The sequence below is a fragment of the Kogia breviceps genome, chromosome 18 (genome assembly GCF_026419965.1).
Source record: "Kogia breviceps isolate mKogBre1 chromosome 18, mKogBre1 haplotype 1, whole genome shotgun sequence".
In the NCBI taxonomy this organism is placed as follows: domain Eukaryota; kingdom Metazoa; phylum Chordata; class Mammalia; order Artiodactyla; family Physeteridae; genus Kogia; species Kogia breviceps.
In genome coordinates, this window is record NC_081327.1 from 44,056,325 (window position 1) to 44,081,141 (window position 24,817).

The 24,817-nt window shown below is 39.9% G+C and overlaps 2 protein-coding genes and 1 pseudogene across 3 annotated transcripts in view; 2 read left to right on the top strand and 1 right to left on the bottom strand.

Annotated features, from left to right (window-relative positions):
• Nucleotides 1-11,597, top strand: part of LOC131744485 (polycystin-1-like protein 3) — a 27,501-nt pseudogene extending 15,904 nt beyond the window's left edge.
• The window catches only part of LOC131744389 (polycystin-1-like protein 3), a 24,471-nt gene continuing 10,557 nt past the window's right edge, over nt 10,904-24,817 (top strand). The window contains exons 1-7 of the mRNA XM_067018374.1: nt 10,904-10,943; nt 11,976-12,153; nt 12,818-12,979; nt 13,171-13,310; nt 21,925-22,024; nt 23,941-24,034; nt 24,393-24,624. Coding sequence (XP_066874475.1) covers nt 10,904-10,943; nt 11,976-12,153; nt 12,818-12,979; nt 13,171-13,310; nt 21,925-22,024; nt 23,941-24,034; nt 24,393-24,624 — 946 coding nt within the window. The remainder of the gene's footprint in view (nt 10,944-11,975; nt 12,154-12,817; nt 12,980-13,170; nt 13,311-21,924; nt 22,025-23,940; nt 24,035-24,392; nt 24,625-24,817) is intronic.
• IST1 (IST1 factor associated with ESCRT-III) overlaps nt 11,095-24,817 on the bottom strand; it is a 69,553-nt gene continuing 55,830 nt past the window's right edge. Inside the window, exons 12-15 of one of the 2 annotated variants that reach the window (XR_010837987.1) lie at nt 21,299-21,507; nt 12,228-12,340; nt 12,021-12,142; nt 11,095-11,823 (exon numbers count right to left, since the gene is read on the bottom strand). The gene's annotated coding sequence lies outside the window, so the exon portion shown is untranslated. Of the gene's footprint in view, nt 11,824-12,020; nt 12,143-12,227; nt 12,341-18,863; nt 21,508-24,817 lie in introns of those variants that run through there. The other variant, XM_067020339.1, reaches the window with a different exon arrangement.

Sequence of the window (24,817 nt, forward strand, 5' to 3'; positions counted from 1 at the left end):
GAAGTCTGTTTCCTCCAGCTCCGTTTTTATCCCTCAAGACTGCTCAGGCTATTCGGGGTCTTTTGTGTCTCCATACAAATTTTAAGATTTTTTGTTCTAGTTCGGTATTAAAAAAAATGCCACTGGTAATTTGATAGGGATTGCATTCAATCTGTAGGTTACTTTGGGTAGTAGAGTCATTTTCACAGTATTGATTCTTCCAATCCAAGACCATGGTATATCTCTTCGTCTATTTGTATCATCTTTAATTTCTTTCATCAGTGTCTTATAGTTTTCTGCATACAGGTCGTTTGTCTCCCTAGGTAGGTTTGTTCCTAGGTATTTTATTCTTTTTGTTGCAGTGGTAAATGGGAATGTTTCCTTAATTTCTCTTTCAGATATTTCATCAGAAGTGTATCGGAATGCAAGAGATTTCTGTGCATTAACTTTGTATCCTGCAACTTTACCAAATTCATTGATTAGCTCTAGTAGTTTTCTGTTAGCATCTTTAGGACTCTCTATGTATAGTATCATGTCATCTGCAAACAGTGACAGTTTTACTTCTTTTCCAATTTGTATTCCTTTTATTTCTTTTTCTTCTCTGATTGCCGTGGCTAGGACTTCCAAAGCTGCGTTGAATAACAGTGGTGAGAGTGGACATCCTTGTCTAGTTCCTGATCTTAGAGGAAATGCTTTCAGTTTTTCACCATTGAGAATGATGTTTGCTGTGGGTTTCTCGTATATGGCCTTTATTATGTTGAGGTAGTTTCCCTCTCTGCCCACTTTCTGGAGAGTTTTTATCATAAATGGGTGTTGAATTTTGTCAAAAGTTTTTTCTGCATCTATTGAGATGATCATATGGTTTTTATTCTTCAGTTTTTTAATATGGATTATCACACTGATTGATTTGCATATATTGAAGAATCTTTGCATCCCTGGGATAAATCCCACTTGATCATGGTGTATGATCGTTTTAATGTGTTGTTGGATTCTGTTTGATAGTATTTTGTTGAGGATTTTTACATCTATGTTCATCAGTGATATTGGTCTGTAATTTTATTTTTTTGTAGTATCTTTGTCTGGTTATGGTATCAGGGTGATGGTGGCGTCATAGGATGAGTTTGGGAGTGTTCCTTCCTGCTCAATTTTTTGGAAGAGTTTGAGAAGGATGGGTGTTAGCTCTTCTCTAAATATTTGATACAATTCACCTGTGAAGCCATCTGATCCTGGACTTTTGTTTGTTGGAAGATTTTTAATCACAGTTTCAATTTCATTACTTGTGATTGGTCTGTTCATATTTTCTATTTCTTCCTGGTTCATTCTTGGAAGTTTATACATTTCTAAGAACTTGTCCATTTCTTCCAGGTTGTCCATTTTATTGGCATAGAGTTGCTTGTAGTAGTCTCTTAGGATGCTTTGTATTTCTGCGGTGTCTGTTGTAACTGCTCCTTTTTCTTTTCTAGTTTTATTGATTTGAGTCCTCTTTTTTGCTGAGTCTGGCTAATGGTTTATCAATTTTGTTTATCTTCTCAAAGAACCAGCTTTTAGTTTTATTGATCTTTGCTATTGTTTTCTTTGTTTCTGTTTCATTTATTTCTGATCTGATGTTTATGATTTCTTTCCTTCTGCTACCTTTGGGTTTTGTTCTTTCTCTAGTTCCTTTAGGTGTAAGGTTAGATTGTTTGAGATATTTCTTGTTTCTTGAGGTAGACTTGTATAGCTATAAACTTCACTCTTAGAACTGCTTTTGCTGTATCCCATAGGTTTTGGATCATCCTGTTTTCATTGTCATTTGTCTCTAGGTATTTTTGGATTTCCTCTGATTTCTTCAGTGATCTCTTGGTTATTTAGTAACGTATTGTTTAGCCTCCATGTGTTTGTGTTTTTTACGTTTTTTTCCCTGTAATTCATTTCTAATCTCATAGCGTTGTGGTCAGAAAAGATGCTTAATATAATTTCAGTTTTCTTAAATTTACTGTGGCTTGATTTGTAACCCAGGATGTGATCTATCCTGGAGAATGTTCCGTGCCCACTTGAGAAGAAAGTGTGTGTAATCTGCTGTTTTTGATGGAATGTCCTATAAATATCAATTAAATCTATCTGGTCTATTGTGTCATTTAAAGCTTCTGTTTCCTTATTTATTTTCATTTTGGATAATCTGTCCATTGGTGTAAGTGAGCTGTTATAGTCCCACACTATTATTGTGTTACTGTCGATTTCCTCTTTTATAGCTGTTAGCAGTTGCCTTATGTATTGAGGTGCTCCTGTGTTGGGTGCATATATATTTATAATTGTTGTATCTTCTTGGATTGATCCCTGGATCATTATGCAGTGTTCTTCCTTGTCTCTTGTAACATTCTTTATTTTAAAGTCTATTTTATCTGATATGAGTATTGCTACTCCAGCTTTCTTTTGATTTCCATTTGCATGGAATATCTTTTTCCACCCCCTCACTTTCAATCTATATGTGTCCCTAGGTCTGAAGTGGGTCTCTTGTAGACAGCATGTAGATGGGTCTTGTTTTTGTATCCATTCAGCAACCCTGTGTCTTTTGGTTGGAGCATTTAATCCATTCACGTTTAAGGTAATTATCGATATGTATGTTCCTATGACCATTTTCTTAATTGTTATGGGTTTGTTTTTGTAGGTCCTTTTCTTCTCTTGTGTTTCCCATGTAGAGAAGTTGCTTTAGCATTTGTGGTAGAGCTGGTTTGGTGGTGCTGAATTCTCTTAGCTTTTGCTTGTCTGTAAAGCTTTTGATTTCTCTATCGACTCTGAATGAGATCCTTGCCAGGTAGAGTAATCTTGGTTGTAGGTTCTTACCTTTCATCACTTTAAGTATATCATGCCACTCGCTTCTGGCTTGTAGAGTTTCTGCTGAGAAATCAGCTGTTAACCTTACGGGAGTTCCCTTGTATGTTACTTGTTGTTTTTCCCTTGCTGCTTTCAATAATTTTTCTTTGTCTTTAATTTTTGCCAGTTTGATTACTATGTGACTCAGCGTGTTTCTCTTTGGGTTTATCCTGGATGGGACTCTCTGCACTTCCTGGAGTTGGATGGCTCTTTCCTTTCCCATTTTAGGGAAGTTTTTTGATTATAATCTCTTCATATATTTTCTCGGGTTCTTTCTCTCTCTTCTCCTTCTGGGACCCCTATAATGCGAACGTTGGTGCTTTTAATATCCCAGAGGTCTGTCTTCATTTCTTTTCATTCTTTTTTCTTTATTCTGTTCCTCAGCAGTGAATTCCACCATACTGTCTTCCAGGTCACTTATCTGTTCTTCTGCCTCAGTTATTCTGCTATTGATTCCTTTTAGTGTAGTTTTCATTTCAGTTATTGTATTGTTCATCTCTGTTTGTTTGTTCTTTAATTCTTCTAGGTCTTTGCTAAACATTTCTTGCATTTTCTCGATCTTTGGCTCCATTCTTTTTTCGAGGCCCTGGATCATCTTCACTATCATTATTCTGAATTTTTTTTCTGGAAGGTTGGCTATCTCTACTTCATTTAGTTGTTTTTCTAGGTTTTTATCTTGTTCCTTCATCTGGTACATAGCCCTCTGCCTTTTCATCTTGTCTGTCTTTCTGTGAATATGGTGTTTGTTCCACAGGCTGCAGGTTGTAGTTCTTCTTGCTTCTGCTCTAATGTCTTCTTATTATTTAATTATATTATATTTAGTGCTTCAGATGAGGCGGAAGCTTTATTCACCTGCCCCACTTTTGCAGCAGCAGCAGCAGCAGCAAACCCTTCTGACAGCTCCTCTTACTATCTCAACTCTCCTTTTGTCTGTCTTCCCTTTTCCCCCACAGACCTAAAAAAAAAAAAGCAAAGCCATTTTGACAATGTTGACTGAAGAAAATCATCCTGCTTCTGCCTATGTTTTTATTAATTAATTAATTTATTTATTTTTTGGCTGCATTGGATCTTCGTTACTGCACATGGGCTTTCTCTAGTTGTGGCCAGTGGGGCTACTCTTTGTTGCGGTGCACGGGCTTCTCATTGCGGTGGCTTCTCTTGTTGCGGAGCATGGGCTCTAGGTGCATGGGCTTCAGTAGTTGTGGTTTGTGCTCTCTAAAGCACAGGCTTAGTAGTTGTGGCACGCAGGCTTAGTTGCTTCATGGCACGTGCGATCTTCCCGAACCCATGTCCCCTGCATTGGCAGGCCGATTCTTAACCACTGCACCACCAAGGAAGCCCTACCTATTTTTTTTTTTTTTTTTTTAACACAAGCCCTACTTACATGCAAGCTAACATTTCCCTGGTAAAGAATAATCGTGTTTAGGACTTCCCTGGTGGCGCAATGGTTAAGAATCCACCCGCCAATGCAGGGGACATGGGTTCAAGCCCTGGTCAGGGAAGATCCCACATGCTGCGGAGCATCTAAGCCCGTGTGCCACAACTGCTGAGCCTGCGGGCCGTAACTACTGAAGCCCACACGCCTAGAGCCCATGCTCTGCAACAAGAGAAGCCATCACAGTGAGAAGCCCATGTGCCACAATGAAGAGTAGCCCCCGCTCGCTGCAAGTAGAGAAAGCCCGAGTGCAGTAATGAAGACCCAACACAGCCAAAAAAAATAAGTAAAATACATAAATTTTAAAAAAAGAATAATCGTGTTTACTCTGGATCTGCTTTCAGTGGTAATGGAAACTAGATGTTCCCTGTTGTCTCTGCTGGCTGGCATTGTGTTACACTGGGGAGAAACTGAGCTATAGTAGTTTCAACAAAGAGTTTTGTTTTCCTTAAACAAAGGGAAATCTGAAGTGTAGACTCTCCAAAAGAGTCTACAGGTAAAGGACTAGAAATATTAAGAGAATTTAGCAATGTTGCTGAATACTGAATTACTATACTAAAGCTGATTGTATTTTTTCAGATCAGTAACATTCAGTTAGAAGTTTAGATATAAAGAAAAAACATATAATAGCCAAGCACCTAGGAGTACATGTAACCAAAGATGTATAAAACTTCTATGGAGACAGCTATAGTTTTATTAAGCAACATTAAAGAAAGGCTAAGTAAATGGTGAGATCTACCATGATTCAGCCTATGTTACACTTTCTGCTCTAAAATAGCAAATAAGGCATCCTCACTGACCTTCCTGGCTACAGCTGGAGTGGCATTAAATAAGAGCAGCCTCCACCGGCAGCAACTGTGTCTCACTCATATCTTCATTCCTGCTGTTTACACCTCAGTCCCAAAGTATAAAACTGAAATTGGGAGGTCGTCAGGTCTAAGATCACTCTGTAACTGATCCAACCTCCTATAAATCCTGTGCATCAGGAGTAACCCTATTCAATTTAATGGTCCACAGGGGTGGGACCATAACTGACTTTAAATACTCTGACTCCTGAGCCTGGCAGCACACAGTCGGCATTTAATAAAGATTTATTGAATGTGGTTGAATTAAGCTGTAAGTGGGGTATTCTCTAGAAATTGGTCTAAGTTACTGGCATAAACAGAGATTATCATAGGGTTGGACTTCCAGTTCAAAAGCAATGACCTCCTAATCCTTGGGGCCATGTCCAGTGCTCTGGGTCTGTTTTCTCAGGTTTGCTGCCTCCCACCCCCTGCCATGTGGTATTTCAACATGAACTCTTGAACTGAGGGAAATACACAGGGTGGGAAACTTGAGAGTTTCAATATACTTCTGAACAGAAAAGTTTGTTCTGATTTCCAAACGTCCCTCACTTTTGATCTTGGCATGAGACTTAAACTTATTCCTTTTTTCCAGATTCATTTGCTCTTGGGTCAGTCATTGTCTAACTTGGTTATCCATTCTCCCCACTGTATGGAAGAGGTGAAAATAAATTCTGTCCATTTGTAGAACAGCTTGTGAAAGTAATAACGGTTTTGGGAGAGCCTGTGATTCACAGAGTTTATAATGATATCAAAGGTCAACTCTTAAAACAATGGCTCAAACTACTTAAGTGCAATAACTTTGTATAAGTAATTTTGATAAAATCCTTTGTTCCCAGTAGGTCATAGATGAGATAACAAGGAACTTTAGCAAAGCAATTCTCAGTCTGCAAGCTCAGGACAAACTACAGAAAACTTGTGAGGTCCTCGAGAAACTGGCAGCCTTTATCCCAGGCTTTTCTGAGTCAGCTCAGGTAAGCAGAGGGTGACTGGGGGGGAAGTCACCCTTCTTCCATGAAGAAGAGGAAAATGAAAAAGAGAAAAAGAATAATGAAAGAAAAATATATCATCTGGAGATTGTGCCCTGTGCAGAATTTAGCATTATAAAACTATTTTATGGAGACTCAAATATTAGCAAGTGTATCTGTACCTTCAAATCTGAGGATTGTAAATAAATTGATCAGTAGCGACATTCTCAGATATGCTGTGTTTATTTTCTTTTGTCCATTTATCAGGTGACTGCCTTTCTGGTACATTTGTTAGGAGAAATCATGAGGGACAAAAATAGATCCACTTCTTGCCGTAGATAGAGAAGGACAGCCTTGAAGCAGGCATCAAAAATCCACCCCCCGGGGCTTCCCTGGTGGCGCAGTGGTTGAGAGTCCGCCTGCCGATGCAGGGGACACGGGTTCGTGCCCCAGTCTGGGAAGATCACACGTGCTGCAGAGCGGCTGGCCCCGTGAGCCATGGCCGCTGAGCCTGTGCATCTGGAGCCTGTGCTCCGCAACGGGAGAGGCCACAGTAGTGAGAGGATAATGGAAAAAAAAAAAAAAAAAAATCCCCCGTATTTGTTTGTAGGAACCATATTTGCCAGTGTTACTTCCCCATAACTATTCATGCCTCTTTCCACTCCTTACACGTTAGTAAAATAAGGTGGTAGGATTACTGAGAATTTTATTTTATTTATTTATTTTTAGCTGTGTTGGGGCTTCATTGCTGCACGTGGGCTTTCTCTAGTTGCAGCAAGCGGTGGCTGCTCTTTGTTGCGGTGCACGGACTTCTAGCTGTGGCTTCTCTTGTTGTGGAGCACGGGGTCTAGGCGCGCGGGCTTCAGCAGTCACAGCACATGGGCTCAGTAGCTGTGGCGCACGGGCTTAGTTGCTCTGAGACGTGTGGGATCTTCCTGGACCAGGTATCAAACCTGTGTACCCTGCATTGGCAGGCGGATTCTTTTTTTTTTTTAACATCTTTATTGGAGTATAATTGTTTTACAGTGTTCTGTTAGTTTCTGCTGTATAACAGAGTGAATCAGCTATATGCATATGTATATCCCTATATCCCCTACCTCTTGCGTCTCCCTCCCACCCTCATCCCACCCCTCTAAGTGGTCGCTAAGCACCGAGATGATCTCCCTGTGCTGTGCAGCTGCTTTGCACTAGCTATCTGTTTTATATTTGGTAATGTATAAATGTCAGTGCTACTCTCTCACTTCGTTGTAGCTTACCCTTACCCCTCCCCGTGTCTCAAGTCCATTCTCTATGTCTGTTTTATTCCTCTCCTGCCCATAGGTTCATCAGAACCATTTATTTTTTAGATTCCATATATATGTGGTAGCATATGGTATTTGTTTTTCTGACTTACTTCACTCTGTATGACAGACTCTAGGTCCATCCACCTCACTACAAATAACTCAATTTCATTTCTTTCTATGGCTGAGTAATATTCCATTGTATATATGTGTCACATGTTTATCCATTCATCTGTCGATGGACACTTAGGTTGCTTCCATGTCCTGGCTATTGTAAATAGAGCTGCAGTGGACATTGTAGTACATGACTCTTTGAATTATGGTTTTCTCAGGGTATATGCCCAGTAGTGGGATTGCTGGGTCATATGGTAGTTCTATTTTTAGTTTTCTAAGGAAACTCCATATTGTTCTCCATAATGGCTGTATCAATTTACATTCCCACCAACAGTGCAAGAGGGTTTCCTTTTCTCCACACTCTCTCCAGCATTTATTGTTTGTAGATTTTTTGATGATGGCCATTCTGTCTGATGTGAGGTGATACCTCATTGTAGTTTTGATTTGCATTTCTCTAATGATTAGTGATGTTGAGCATCTTTTCATGTGTTTGTTGACAATCTGTATATCTTCTTTGTAGAAATGTCTATTTAGATCTTCTGCCCATTTTTGGATTGGGTTGTTTGTTTTTTTGGGACATTGAGCTGCATGAGCTGCTTGTATATTTTGGAGATTAATCCTTTGTCAGTTCCTTCATTTGCAAATATTTTCTCCCATTCTGAGGGTTGTCTTTTGGTCTTGTTTATGGTATCCTTTGCTGTGCAAAAGGTTTGAAGTTTCATTCAGTCCCATTTGTTTATTTTTGTTTTTATTTCCATTTCTCTAGGAGGTAGGTCTAAAAGGATCTTGATGGGATTTACGTCATAGAGTGTTCTGCCTATGTTTTCCTCTAAGGGTTTTGTAGTCTCTGGCTTTACATTTGGGTCTTTAATCCATTTTTAGTTTATTTTTGTATATGGTGTTAGGAAGTGTTCTAATTTCTTTCTTTTACATGTAGCTGTCCAGTTTCCCCAGCACCACTTATTGAAGAGGCTGTCTTTTCTCCACTGTATACTTTTGCCTCCTTTATCAAAGATAAGGTGACCATCTGTGCGTGGGTTTATCTCTGGGCTTTCTATCCTGTTCCATTGATCTATATTTCTGTCTGTGTGCCAGTACCATATTGTCTTGATTACTGTAGTTTTGTAGTATAGTCTGAAGTCAGGGAGCCTGATTCCCAGGGTGCCATTTTTCGTTCTCAAGATTGCTTTGGCTATTCGGGGTCTTTTGTATTTCCATACAAATTGTGCAATTCTTTTGTACTAGATGTGTGAAAAATGCCCTTGGTAGTTTGATAAGGATTGTATTGAATCTGTAGATTGCTTTGGGTAGTATAGTCTTTTTCACGATGTTGATTCTTCCAATCCAAGAACATGGTATATCTCTGCATCTGTTGGTATCACCTTTAATTTCTTTCATCAGTGTCTTATAGTTTTCTGCATACAGGCCCTTTGTCTCCTTAGGTAGGTTTATTCCTAGGTATTTTATGCTTTTGTTGCAGTGCTTTATGGGAGTGTTTCCTTAATTTCTCTTTCAGATTTTTCATCATTAGTGTATAGGAATGCAAGAGATTTCTTGCATTAATTTTGTATTCTGCTACTTTACCAAATTCATTGATTAGCCCTAGTATTTTTCTGGTAGCATCTTTAGGATTCTCTATGTGTAGTATCATGTCATCTGCAAACAGTGACAGTTTTACTTCTTCTTTTCCGATTTGGATTCCTTTTATTTCTTTTTCTTATTGCCGTGGCTAAAACTTCCAAAACTATGTTGAATAATAGTGGTGAGTGTGGTCAACCTTGTCTTGTTCCTGATCTTAGAGGTAATGGTTTCAGTCTTTCACCATTGAGAATGATGTTGGCTGTGGGTTTGTCATATATGGACTTTATTATGTTGAGGTAGGGTCCCTCAGTACCTATTTTCTGGAGAGTTTTTATCATAAATGGGTGTTGAATTTTGTCAAAAGCTTTTTCTGCATCTATTGAGATGATCATACAGTTTTTATCCTTCAATTTGTTAATGTGGTGTAGTACATTGACTGATTTGCATATATTGAAGAATCCTTGCATACCTGGGATAAACCCCACTTGATCATGGTATATGATCCTTTTAATGTGCTGTTGGATTCTGTTTGCTAGTATTTTGTTGAGGATTTTTGCATCTATGCTTATCAGAGATATTGGCCTGTAGTTTTCTTTTTTTGTGACATCTTCGTCTGGTTTTGGTATCAGGGTGATGGTGGCCTCGTAGAATGAGTTTCGGAGTGTTCCTCCCTCTGCTATATTTTGGAAGAGTTTGAGAAGGATAGGTGTTAGCTCTTCTGTAAATGTTTGATACAATTCACCTGTGAAGCTATCTGGTGCTGGGTTTTTGTTTGTTGGAAGATTTTTAAATCACAGTTTCAATTTCAGTGCTTGTGATTGGTCTGTTTATATTTTCTATTTCTTCCTGGTTCAGTCTCAGAAGGTTGTACTTTTCTAAGAATTTCTCCATTTCTTCCAGATTGTCCATTTTATTGACATATAGTTGCTTGTAGTAATCTCTCATGATCTTTTGTGTTTCTGCAGTTTTAGTTGTTACTTCTCCATTTTCATTTCTGATTCTGTTGATTTGAATCTTCTTTTTTTCTTGATGAGTCTGGCTAATGGTTTATCAGTTTTGTCTTCTCAAAGAACAAGCTTTTAGTTTTATTGATCTTTGCTATTGTTTCCTTCATTTCTTTTTCATTTATTTCTCATCTTATCTTTATGGTTTCTTTCCTTCTGCTAACTTTGGGTTTTTTTCTTTTTCCTTCTCTAATTGCTTTAGGTGTAAGGTTAGGTTGTGTATTTGAGATTTTTCTTGTTTCTTGAGTTAGGATTGTATGCTATAAACTTCCCTCTTAGGGCTGCTTTTACTGCATCCCACACGTTTTGGGCCATCGTGTTTTCATTGTCATTTGTTTCTAGGTATTTTTTGATTTCCTCTTTGATTTCTTCAATGATCTCTTGGTTATTTAGTAGCTTACTGTTTAGCCTCCATGTGTTTGTGTTTTTCACAGATTTTTTTCCTGTAATTGTTATCTAGTCTTATACCGTTGTGGTCGAAAAAGATACTTGATACAATTTCAATTTTCTTAAGTTTACCAAGGCTTGATTTGTGACCCAAGGTATGATCTATCCTGGAGAATGTTCCATGAGCACTTGAGAAGAAAGTGTATTCTGTTGTTTTTGGATGGAATGTCATACAAATTTCAACTAAGTCCATCTTGTTTAATGTGTCATTTCCTGTTCTAATTTATCTTGTTAGACACCTGTTCTCCTCCATGATTGTAGAAAATTTCACCCAGGATTGTCTGTGGCTCTCGATCACAACTTGACATCCCTGGACCCAGTTTACAAGAGTCCAGCAGCTCACCTGCTGCATGACCCTCCTTCTCTGCAACATGGTCTCACCTATGTCATGTTCTAGAAGATGAACGGCACCACCACCAAGAGACATGAGCAAGCTGTGGGTGAGCCCTGATGTGTGCTGTTTGTGGCACGTAGTCCTTTGACTACTCCACTCTCCTTCCTTCCAAAGTTATAAACAGAATCAGTATGTGCCTTCATTTTTCCTCTGCTGCCCTCACATTAGAATACTCAATTAATTCTACTCTTAAAGGAGAATAATCATTTATTCTAACATTAGAGTACACATTTTCCCACAGATCTCATTTATTAACAAATGATCAGGATCTTTACTGCCATGATAACTCGCTATCCTTAGATAATCATAGTTAAATTGCTAAATAAATACTTAAACCTGGGAGAGGAATGCCTTGGAGCTGATTTTAATTGTTGAGCATGAGGGTTGAGGTCATGCTTTTCTTTCAGTGGGCCCATTTGCTGTGGCCTGGTCTGAACTGCTCGTAAGCATCCAAAATGCTGTCATCCTTTTCCCCGTCAGTCTTGGGATTGGGCGGCTTTTCCTGTTGATTCAACCACAGGAACCTCTACTTCTCTTTCCTCCCATCCAGGCCTCCTGCCTCTCAGATGCTTCTTTTGAGCCCGCCCCCTCTCTCTCTCTCTCACAGAGATAGCTGAGGTAAGCTTGGTATCAAATTTTACAGGTAAACGTCATGCTCCCTCTCCCATGTAGTGGAAAAGGTCAGTGGAAAGGATCTCCTGCAAGGCTCCTGAGGTCCTGTTAAACTTAATAGTTTTTCTCTAATTCCTGTCCCCCGAGTCAGCACTGTGCCTCTGGGTTTTTTCTCTTCATTATGGAGTGATGTGAGTGCAGAATGTACTACTCTGCGGGTGTTTTCGTTTTCAACGTTTGATCAAGCGGTCTCTTCTTTCGTCCTAGTTTCTCTCATAAAACTAGTTCTGAAGCTACTGTGAGGTGAGTTCTTTCTGAAAAAGGAGAGAGAAGGTGAAAAACTGAGGTTCTTTACACGAAGCATATGCCCTTCCAAGTAGAGAAACAGCCTTCTTACCATCTGTAATTGCTACCAGTCCTGGGTTTAATGTAAAACTAACTTTTCTCATCTTGGTTCTACATTCAGGAATTAAACGAAACTGTGGGATTCCTGCTCAGAAGAAATACGTACCTACTCTGAGTGTGAACAGTCTTCATGGAGTTCTTTCTTACAACATTAACCAGCTGGTGAAGCTTTTATCCAGCCTCGTCTGTTCTTACTTAGAGGGTCAAGGACCAGCTGGCAGGACCCTACTGGGCAAATGGTAAAAGTTGAGTAAGTTTCCGTATCTAATCTTTTATCTGCCTCCCACTCTCTTACCTTCGTATTCATTCTTACCTCTCAGCATAACCAACAGGCATGGTACGACCTTCTGCTTGTTTTAATTTCCTTAAACTTCCAGTATGGAGCTGATAGCTTTGATCCCTCTGATGGCTTCTGAGACAATATATCTGGTGTTACAAAGTAAAGGATTAAGGAAAACCCACAAAAAATGCCCTCTGTCTCAGACCCCCATATTTCATCTACTTTGTCGGGGGCTATTGAAACTTGTCCTTCTTTTTCTTCTATGGAATGAGATTATGCGATTTATGGATTTTTGAATATAGTTTGGGCCTTTTGAGCACTTATAGTTTACATGTACTGCAGTTCTGATGAAAAAGTGCAATTAGCTTTACAAGTTTTTCGATTCTGCATCAAAGTGTAGAATTTTACAAATTGTTGTGAAATCACCAGCGTGCTCAGGGAAGACAATAATTCTGCAGGTGTTGGGTCCAGTCTCCAGTGACTGGGAAAATTTAACCTCGTCATCAGTTAATGAGTTGCTAATTTCTACCAGGAATTACTATTTATTGAAATCTTCCAGTTGTTCAAGTGTCAACCTGGAATGTACTTTCAGTGGTTCCTGAAAACCACCATCATTTCCACAGTTACCTGCTCAGAGTTCTGCGGAGGCTCCAATCTCACTTAGACACACTGGGTCCCGCCCAGGCCCATCAGCCTTGTGATGTCCTAGATGCAGTCAGCCAACTACAAGAACTTCAGGAACTGTTGGAAATGTGGATTCTTCCCATAGAGCAAGGACCATCCAGGTAATGCATCGTGCCAGGTTTTCTTTATCACCTGTAATCTTCCTAAACCTGTCTCTCAGCTGTTGGCTATGAGATAATTCCTTCAACTTCTGTTCCTAAGGGACACAGCCAGAGCCTTTCCGCATCCTGAGCCCAGACGGGAAGCAGCCCGTCTCTAATGGCCGGCTCAGATGGTTGACTTCCTTCTGCAGGCTCCTTCTGGGTGTCACTAGCCTGCTGGCCTCAGCCTTTCTAACAGCACTTTATAGCCTGGAACTGAACGAAGACCAAGCCACCAGCTGGGTTATTTCGATTTTATCATTGCTTCAGAACATCTTCACCACCAGTAAAGGTACATGAGAAACAGTGACACTGGCATGGGAGGAAACATTGTAGTTGCAGGAAGCTTGGGAAACCGAGGTCTGTGAGTGTCAATCCAGGGTATCTAATGATTCTTACAACTTGACAAAAACAAAAAAACAAAACAGGGCTTCCCTGGTGGCGCAGTGGTTGAGAGTCCGCCTGCTGATTCAGGGGACACGGGTTCGTGCCCCGGTCCGGGAAGATCCCACATGCTGCGGAGCGGCTGGGCCCGTGAGCCATGGCCACTGAGCCTGCACGTCCGGAGCCTGTGCTCTGGAACGGGAGTGGCCAGAGCAGTGAGAGGCCCTCTTACCACAAAAAACAAACAAACAAACAGAAATTGGCCGAGTGAAATTTTTTAGGGGTATGTGTGCAGTAGTCACAGAAAAAACTAACAAGAACTGATGGACTAGTCGAAGTTTAACAAAAAACTATTGGGGAGTTAAGAGGGACAAGTAAAAAATCAACACTAAACTACGTTAAAAAAAAAAAAACTTACTTTTTTTCAAAAAGTTTTTTTTTTAAACTTAGTTTTTAAAAATCTTCCCTTTCGTGGGCTTCCCTGGTGGCACAGTGGTTAAGAATCTGCCTGCCAATGCAGGGGACACAAGTTTGAGCCCTGGTCCGGGAAGATCCCACATGTCGTGGAGCAACTAAGCCCTGCGCCACAACTACTGAGCCTGTGCTTTAGATCCCATGAGCCACAACTATGGAGCCCCCATGCCACAACTACTGAAGCCCGCACACCTAGAGCCCGTGCTCCACAACAAGAGAAGCCACAGCAGTGAGAAGCCCGCACACCACAATGAAGAGTAGCGCCCGCTCACCGCAACTAGAGAAAGCCCACGCACAGCAACGAAGACCCAACATGGTGAAAAATAAATTTTTTTAAAAAGATGGTAAGTTTTTTGTTATGTGTATTTTACTACTATTTTTAAAAGTCCAGTCATTGTTCACATTTTCCCAGTTGTCTTATAAGTAATTATAGTTGTTTTTTTGGGGGGTTTTTTTGTTTTTTTTTCTTGTAGTACACAGGCCTCTCACTGCTGTGGCCTCTCCCATTGTGGAGCACAGGCTCCGGACGCGCAGGCCCAGCGGCCACGGCTCACGGGCCCAGCCACTCCGCGGCACGTGGGATCTTCCCAGACCGGGGCACGAACCCGCGCCCCCTGCACCAGCAGGCGGACTCTCAACCACTGCACCACCAGGGAAGCCCGGTATTTATAGTTTTGTTCAAATCGAGATCTAAATAAGGTCCATGTGTTGCAATGAGTTTGTCTCAAGTATTTTTAATATTTAATCTATAGGTTCTCCCTCCTTTTTTCTCTTTCTGTCACTCTGTATTCCTGCTATTTTTCTTATAATATATGTATTGAAGAAACTAAGTTGTTTGTCCTATAGAGTTTCCAACATTCTGGATTTTGGTGACAGGATTACTTCTGGTTTAAGAACCTACAAGCACACTTGGGGAGCTTTTAAAACTCTTGGTGCCCAGGCCTCTCTCCAGACCAATCAAATTGTAATCCCTGGAGATGGGATCCAAGGCCCAACATGTCGAAAGCTTCCCAGGTGATTCCATTGTGCAGCCCCATTTGAGACCCACTGATCCTGGAAGAGGGACAGAGTACAAGGAGTAGGTAAACCTTAAATAAAAAGAACTGCTGGAAGAGACAAACCAAAAAATAGCAAGAGCTCTTAAGGAGATTCTGTTACATCAGACACACAGACAAAGGCTTTTAGGAAATGAAAAATGTGATTTACAGATGTTAAAAATTCAGAAGTTGAATTGAAGATGTCATTATTGGGGACTTCCCTGACGGTCCAGTGGTAAAGAATCTGCCTTCCAATCCAGGGAACAAGTGTTCGATCCCTCATTGGGGAACTAAGATGCCACATGCCACGCACAGGGCAACTAAGCCTGTGTGCCACAACTACTGAGCCTGCGCGCCTCAACTAGAGAGCCTGCGTGCTGCATACTAGAGCCCATGCACTCTGGGTCCCATGTGCCACAACTAGAGAGACAAAATCTGCACTCCACAACTAGAGAGAAGCCCGAGGGCCACAACAAAGAGTCCACGCCGCAATGAAAGATCCCACGTGCCTCAATGAAGATCCCACATTAAGGCCCGATGCAGCCAAAAATAATAAGAAAAGAAATAAATTATATTTAAAAAGATGTTATTATTGAGACTCAAATTAATGGATCAGGAAGATCAAACTAAAATGCAAAACATAAGATGTATATAAAAATATTGAAAGTATAAAGAAAAAGAGACTTAAACAGTAGATCCAGGGGACTTAACATGCAGTTAAGATGAGTGGTAATAATAAAACAGTTGAAAAAATTCCACTGTTGCAAACAAAGACTGAATTTGTTGACAAGTTTCAACTAGTTCCAGGCATAGTTAATTTAAAAAGACACACTGAAATGGAGGATAGTAGTTCTGGAAAAGGGCCCAAGATTCTGCATTCCTAACAAGTTCCTAGGTGATGCTGCTGCTGATCCGTGGATCACACTTCAAGTAGTATCACTATGAATACAAACCGAGTTCCTCTGAAAAGTCAATATCACAAGATAAAAATTAATGGGTGAGTGCTGTTCTAGATCCTTTGAATAAATGAGCCATTTTTAATATGGATCAGATAGTATACTAGGAAATTATTGATAATTTCCTTCAGTGTGATAATGATATGAAAATAGCCTGATTTTTAGGAGACACATGCTTGAAAACAGGAAGCCCTTGCCTTCCACTGTTTCAGTTTGTACATGAATTTCTTTTACTCTGGTTCATTTCAATAACATCAGTTTCCCAGCAATGAGAAGACCGCGCACCGCAATAAGAAGACCGCGCACTGCAACGAAGAGTAGCCCCTTGTCACTACAACTAGAGAAAGCCTGCATGCAGCAATGAAGACCCAATGCGGCTAAAAATAAAATAATTTAATGGATAACCAACAAGGACCTACTGTATGGCAAAAAAAAAAAATCTCAGTTATTATGGTATATCAACTGAGTGATTCCATAAAGTACCAATTGCTGCTAGCCCTTTAGCCCATAATTCACTACATAAATTAACAGGTGCACATCATGATCGGTGACCAATCATGTCACTTCTCAAAGTCTGGGTGATTGGTCACCTGTTATCCCGTTTATGTACAGACAGCAAATTGTGTAGTGTGTTATTTCTTTGTCTCCCAGTCAAACTCTGTGACATTTACCATGAAATGGATAATTGAAAGAGGACCTTGGCCAACAAAGATGAAAATGCAGCAAGTTAACAAAATAACACTGAAAGTGAAATTTGAATAGAATGTAAATGGAGTTATATAAGAAGCCGCTGACCATGGGAAGGTGGCCTATGTTCAAGAAATTGTAGATATGCAGCCAGGTGAACTTAGTAAAGTCAAACTTAACAACAGAAATGGAGAAATTGGTTATGAAGAAAGGGATGATGATGTCCCAAAGGAAGTAACACTGGCAAAGAACTAACATTAAAGGGACTCTCGGAGATATTTCACAGCATTGAAAGCATGAAAGATAAGACGCTGGAAGCCAATGCAAACTTAGAACAGTATGACAGTTCATCAAAGGCACAGACAAAATGCTCTCACTGTATCCTAAGTTATACAACAAGAGGAAGGCCAGCACTGTTCAAATTATTCTTGATAAGTTTTTTACAAAGAAGTAACTTTAATTCTCAATGTTTCTAATATTTTAAATTACATATTAGTTTTACTACTTCTAAATTTTTCCTTGTACCTTTATAACGAACAATAAGAGATTTTAATGTTTTGACACAAATCTTTAAATGTTACAGAATGATCCTAAATTTTCCCCACTGATGATTGCACAGCTTTCAGCTTGTTAGGTCATTTGTATGACCCCACACTACCATGTAAAGTGAGAATTACCTTTAATTAGGTGTGAAATGTCATGTCTGTTATTTTCAAGTGCTTCAGAAAAAGAAGCAAAACAAATATGGTGAAATGTTAACTTTTGTATCTTCCAATTTTTATGTATGTTTTAAAAATTTAATAATAAAATGTCGGATAAAAATAACTCAATGGGAACTTCCCTGGTGGTCCAGTGGTTAAGATTCCACACTCCCAATGCAGGGGGCCCGGGTTCGATCCCTGGTCGGGGAACTAGAACCCACGTGCTGCAACTAAGAGTTCACATGCTGCAGCTACGAAGCCCGCATGCTGCAATTAAATATTCCGTGTGCCACAACTAAGGCCCGGTGCAGCCAAACTAATGAATAAACAAAATAAATAAATATTTAAAAAATAGTAACTCAGTGGATCATATACTCAAATGTAAAATTATAAATCTTTTAGAAGGAAACATAGGTGAAAATCTTCAAAACCTTAGGCTAGGCAAAGAGTTCTAATGTACATACATTACCAAAAGCACAATCCAGGAAAGAAAAAATAGATAAATTGGACTTCATCAAAATTAAACATTTTGCTCTATGAAAGACACCTTTTTAATTGAAACGTAGTTGATTTACAATGTTGTGTTAGTTTCTGGTGTACAGCAAATGATTGAGTTATATGTATATGTATTCTTTTTCATTTTCTTTTCCATTATGGTTTATTAGGGAATACTGACTATCCCTGTGCTATACAGTAGGACCTTATTGTTTATTTTTTGTATAGTAGTTTGTATCTACTAATCCCAAAGTCCTAATTTATCCCTTCCCCACCTCCTTTCCCCTTTGGTAACCATAAGTTTGTTTTCTATGTCAATGAGTCTGTTTCCATTTTGCAGATAAGTTCATTTGTATTATTTTTTAGATTCCACATATAAGTGATATAATGGTATTTGTCTTTCTCTTTCTTAGTTACTTCACTTAGTATGATCATCTCTAGGTCCATCCATGTTGCTGCAAATGACATTGTCTCATTCTTTTTTATGGCTAAGTAGCATTCCATGGTATATATGTACCACATCTTGTTTGTCCATTCATTGGTTGATGGACATTTAGGTTGTTTCCATGTCTTGGCTGTTGTAAATAGTGACACCCCTATGACATAGGGGTGCATGTATCTTTTCAAATTACAGTTTTGTCTGGATATATGCTTAGGAGTGGGATTGCTGAATCATATGGCAACTCTGTTTTTAGTTTTTTGAGGAACCTCCATACTGTTTTCCATAGTGGCTACACCAATTAACATTCCCACCAACAGTGTAGGAGGGTTCCCTTTTTTCCACACCCTCTAGAACATTTGTTATTTGTAGGCTTTTTAATGATGGCCATTCTGACCGGTGTGAGGTGATACCTCATTGTAGTTTTGATTTGCATTTCTCTAATAATTAACAGTGATAAGCATCTTTTCATGTGCCCGTTGGCTATCTGTATGTCTTCTTTGGAGAAATGTCTATTAAGGTCTTCTGCCCATTTTTTGATTGGGTTGTTTGTTTTTTTGTTGAGTTGTATGAGCTTTTTGTATATTTTGGAAATTAAGCCCTTGTCAGTTGTATCATTTGCAAATGTTTTCTCCCAGTCTGTAGATTGTCTTTTCATTTGATTTATGGTTTCCTTTGCTGTGCAAAAGCATATAAGTTTGATTAAGTCCCATTTGTTTTTGTTTTTGTTTTTGTTTTTTGCTTTTATTTCCATTTCCTTGGGAGAGTGACCTAAGAAAATATTGGTATGATTTATGTCAGAGAATGTTTTGTCTATGTTCTCTTCTAGGAGTTTTATGGTGTCACATCTTATTTTTCAGTCTTTAAGCCATTTTGAGCTTATTTTTCTGTGAGGGTGTGTTCTAACTCACTGATTTACATGCTACAGTCTTAACTTTCCCAGCACCGCTTGCTGAAGAGACTGTCTTTTCTCCATTGGATATTCTTGCCACCTTTGTGAGAGATTAATCGACCATAGGTGTGTGGGTTTATTTCTGGGCTCTCTATTCTGTTCTTTTAAGCCATATGTCTGTTTTTGTGCTAATACCATGCTGTCTTGATTACTGTAGCTTTGTAGTATTGTCTGAAATAGAATGACTAAAATATCGATAATATTAAATGCTGGTGAGGATGCAGAGTAACTGGGAACTCTCATTCATTGGTGGTAGAAATGAAAAAATGGCATAGCCACATTGGAAAGCAGTTCACCAGTTTCATACAGAGTTATACAGTTACCATATAACTTAGTAATTGCACTCCCAGGTGTTTACCCAAAAGAAATAAAAACTGGGACTTTCCTGGTGGTCCAGTGGTAAAGAATCTGCCTTCTAATGCAGGGGACGCAGGTTCAGTCCCTGGTCAGGGAACTAAGATTCCCACATGCTGCAGGGCAGGTAAGCCCATGCGCCACAACTACTGAGCTCATGCTCCTCAACAAGAGAGCCTGCATGCTGCAAATTACAGAGCTCACGTGCCCTGTAGCCTGTGCGCCACAACTAGAGAAGAGAAAACCCTCACGCCACAACTAGAGAGAAACCCACGTGCCTCAACAAAGACCTGACACAGCCAAAAATAAATAAGGTTTTTATTTCTACTTATTTATTTACTATGTTCATACAGAATTGTGTGAATATTTGTAGCAGCTTTATTCATAATTGCCAAGGATGGGACTTCCCTGGCAGTCCAGTGGTTAAGACTGCACTTCCACTGGAGGGGGCATGGGTTTGATCCCTGGTCAGGGAACTAAGATCCCACATGCCACATGGTGTGGCCAATAATAATTATAATAATAATTGCCAAGGATGAAACCAACCCAACTGCCCATCAGCTGGTGAATGGATAAGCTGTGGTATATCCATACAGTAGACTACTCAGCAATGAAAAAGAACTACTGGTACATGTAGTGACATGGATGAATCTCAGATGTATTATTGTAAGTGAAGTCAGTTCCAAAAGCATACTTTGATTCCATTTATATAACATTTTGCAAAAAGCAAAAACTACATGGATGAAGAATCTCAGTGGTTCCCAGACATGGAAGTAGTAAAAAGGGCTGATCACAAAGGGGCAGCATCAGGGAATTTTTTGGGGTGATGAAACTGTAAGGTATCTTGATTATAGTGGTGTATACTCTGTGTATTTGTCAACACATAGAATTATACGCCAAAAAGTGTGTTTTTAAAATGTGTGTAAATACATTTTTTTAAAGCTAAAAAAACCTTTGTTATTACAATGGCTAAAAAAAACCTGTAAAAAGTTCCTCTTCACTGGTCAAATAACTTAGAACAGTAAGATTCAATTTTGCTTTTAAAAATGGTAAAGGAAAACAAATGATAATACACAGTGATGCCAGGGAAAATGGGCACTTAATGCTGGTTGAGGAAAATCTGTCAGTATACAGTAAAAGCCTTCAAATTCTGCATCCCTTTGCTGAGTAAGTTTCATTTCTAAGGATCTATTCTGAGAAAATTCAGAGTGGTTTATAATAAGATAAATTGGCAACAATTTAAATGTTCAAAAATAGGATATTGCTTAATATAAGACAGCCATATCTGTGTAATGGGATACCGAGCAGCCATTTAAAATGTTATAGAAAATGTAAGGATGTGGAAAACTGGTCCGGATATATTAAGACAAAAATGATTAATGGATTTATTTCAAATTTTTTAAGTTTCTTAAAAATCTTTAATTTTTTTGAAAAATTTTTATAATAAATGTATATACGTTTTTAAAAGTTGGAAAGTATAAAATGAGGAACAGAAGAGATGGAAACCAATGTGTTAGCTATCGTTATTGCTAAAGTGCAGTTTGGTTGAACTCATGGCCAAGTGTACTTTTTAGTAATTTCCCCTCAAATGTAATCCTCGGGACAGTCCACTAGAGGGCGACTTTAGGTCTGCAGAGCAGACACACCTGGAATTGCCACATCACAATAGGGGCATGTGGAAACGGGCTGGAAATACTACTCTTGTCCTTTGTTCTCCGAGGACTGGAGCACTTACCTCCCCTCCAAGGAAATTTAAGGAGCAGGGGATACTTGTTTCCCTAACAGAGGCTTAAGGTCTTACTCAATTCTAAGATTCCATGCTTGCTTCAGCAAAACTGGCACTTTCAAAAATGTAGCTTCTTGGGCTTCCCTGGTGGCGCAGTGGTTGAGAGTCCGCCTGCCGATGCAGGGACACGGGTTCGTGCCCCGGTCCGGGAGGATCCCACGTGCCGCGGAGCGGCTGGGCCCTTGAGCCATGGCCTCTGAGCTTGCGTTTCCGGAGCCTGTGCTCTGCAATGGAAGAGGCCACAGCTGTGAGAGGCCTGCGTACAGCAAAAAAAAAAAAAAAAAAAAAAAAAAACACCAAAAAGTAGCTTCTTCAGTCTAGCACATCAGAGTTGTTCCAAAAACGTGTTAGTGAACACCTTACACAGATCATCACAAATCATTTAATGGTTTAAACTTTCCTAGCCAAGCAGATTAAGGACTGCAAGCAAAAATACAAAGATTAATATTATATCAACCACATCTTCATGGTTATGCAAAAATAATTATGAATTTACTTACTTCTCAGTTTTCCATAAAAATAAAGGGCCAAGTCACTGAAATGTATTAATCATACCCACCTTCACCTTTACGTAGTGGTGCTACCTTCTTGGTTCCTGCAATATCTGCTCATTAAGTTTCTCCTCTGACTTTCCTGTCTAGGTGATCTTCCTCACATTGTTTTACTCTCTGCTGCTGAACAGGATGCTGTGGCTTCACAAAGAGGAGGAACATCAGACCAAGAGGATCTTGGCAGTCTTGGGTAATTCAAGTAGTTCTAACTAATATCTAATTTTGCAAATAGCAAATTGTATCAGAACAGTGGACTCCTAGCCACCTTACTGGCTCAGAGGAATCTGTCCATTCAGGATTTTTTCTCTGACCAGCTGTTGCACCTTCTTCTCAGCCCAAGACTAACCAGTGCGTCACCAACATTCTTTATGATCCATCCCTCCCTAGATCTCTCAATGCTTCTACTCCTCCCTATATTCTAGATTCCTTCCTAGTGTTTCTAGCTTTGAGCCCCAAGTGCTGTTTCCAACTGCTTACCCTCTATATCTGAATGCCTGCAGGTATCTCAAATTAAACATGCCCCAAGCAGAATTATTTGCCTGCCCCACAAATTCACTTCTTTACTCTGTTTTCTCATTTCAATTAATGGCATCACCATTCTCTAAAAACATAAGAATAATCCTGGGGCTTCCCTGGTGGCGCAGTGGTTGATAGTCTGCCTGCCGATGCAGGGGACACGAGTTCGTGCCCCATTCCGGGAAGATCCCACATGCTGCGGAACGGCTGGGCCCGTGAGCCATGGCCGCTGAGCCTGCGCGTCCGGAGCCTGTGCTCCACAACGGGAGAGGCCACAGCAGTGAGAGGCCCGCGTACCGCAAAAAAAAAAAAAGAATAATCCTAAATCCCTCCCCCCATTCAGTCATCAAACCTGAGGGAGTCTACCCTCTAAAAAGTGACTAGAGCCACTCATATTACATGGATGAAACTCACAAAGATGGCCGAAAAGTAAACTGCAGGAAAAGTTAACACAACATTTTTTTAAACATCTTTATTGGAGTATAATTGCTTTCAATGGTGTGTTGGTTTCTGCTGTATAACAAAGTGAATCAGTTATGCATCTACTCTACATATGTCCACATATCTCTTCCCTCTTGCATTTCCCTCCCTCCCACCCTCCCTATCTCAGCCCTCTAGGTGGTCACAAAGCACCAAGCTGATTTTCCTGTGCTATGCAGCTGCTTCCCACTAGCTATCTATTTTACATTTGGTATATGTCAGTGCTACTCTCTCACTTCGTCCCAGCTTACCCTTCCCCCTCCCCGTGTCCTCATGTCCATTCTTTACGTCTCGGTCTTTATTCCCATCCTGCCCCTAGGTTCTTCATGACCATTTTTTTTTAACACAACATTTTAATCATGCAAAACAATGCATGTCTTGCTTAGAGACTTTTTTTTTTTTTTTTTTTTTTTTCTTTTTGTGGTACGCGGGCCTCTCACTGTTGTGGCCTCTCCCATTGCGGAGCACAGGCTCCGGACACGCAGGCTCATTGGCCATGGCTCACGGGCCCAGCCGCTCCGCGGCATGTGGGATCTTCCTGGATCAGGGCACGAACCCGTGTCCCCTGCATCGGCAGGCGGATTCTCAACCACTGCGCCACCAGGGAAGCCCTAGAGACATATTTTTTAATGAAGAAATGCATAGGTTGATACACTCCAAAATTTAGGAGAGGATTAGCTCTCTGAAGGAAATAAGGGATACCATCACAGAGGTGCACAGCGGATTTTATCTTGGCAATCACTTATTTCTTAAACTGAGTGGTGGGCATGCTGCTAAGGGGTTGGCATCTCATTCCTTATGAGATTAAAAAATTAGTAATCTGACTTCAAACTGCCTTCCTAGTCCTCATTTCATCTCTTCATCTCTTGAATTGCTGTTCCCTCTGCTAAAATGACTTTTTTCTTGTCTTTATCCTTGTCCATCTAGAGAATTCTGACTCATCATTCAAAACAGATGTCACATGTCACTGCCTCTGGGCCACCTTCTCTGAAATCCTCAGGGAGGTTTTTCGTTTCAGTGATCCCTCAGCACTTGATTCCTACAGGCGGACAAGTTTTCGGTCACATTCTAACTCCCTTTCTCTCTCCGTCTGGATTTGTGTGTCTCTAGGTTCTTCTGCTCACAGCACTGGCATCTCCTGGAACTGTCAAATATGCAGAATCTTAGGCCTCACCCCAGAAACTGCATTGTAACAAAATTCCAGGTGATCCCCTTGCACATTAAACTTTGAGAAACACCACTCTGGAACAGTGCTCCCATCAGGTGGTCCACTGACTAAAAGTGTGTTTCTAGTCCAAGATAAGTACAGAAGTTGAGAATAAGCATTTAGAAACTTTTAGAGCCGTTGGGCAGACTAATTTTAGGCCTATTGAATCTAATTTTCAAAATGGGGCTTGTATTTTGTAGGCCTCTGTTCTATGTCATTTTCCTAGTAATTCGTTTTTACTGTATTTTTACAAAAGTATCAGTCCTTGATGGATTGGAAAATTTTTTTAAGTCTTTCATGATAGTTTGGGAAGGGCTGCTTAGATAGCTTTATTCTCTATTTCAACATTTAACAGGAAATACTCATAGTAGATGCTCAGCAAATGTTGATGGATAACTACTTAATGCAAGATCCCCTTTTTTGGCCTATATTTGAATTTTGGACAGCAAGATGTCTTTCATCATTCCCCGGTTCAAGAGATGAAAACAACCCCATCTACATAGCCCCAGCTATGAATGGTCCAGTTAAATGCCCAGAAAGAACCTTGAAAGAGAAGAAATTCTTCAAGTTGACAGGAGATATTTTGGGTATGGAGAGAAAATGGTAACCTGTTGATACAGCAGCACATTTCCCAGCAAGGAAAGGGGGAATGAGAATAAAATGGAAAATACAGAAGGGTGGAAAACTATTTTAAAATATTCACCTCGAAAAATTCTGGATTCCCTTAAGCAAGGCTGTAGGGTGAAAGGAAGGATTCCTGAACTTGGAATCTTGAGATCT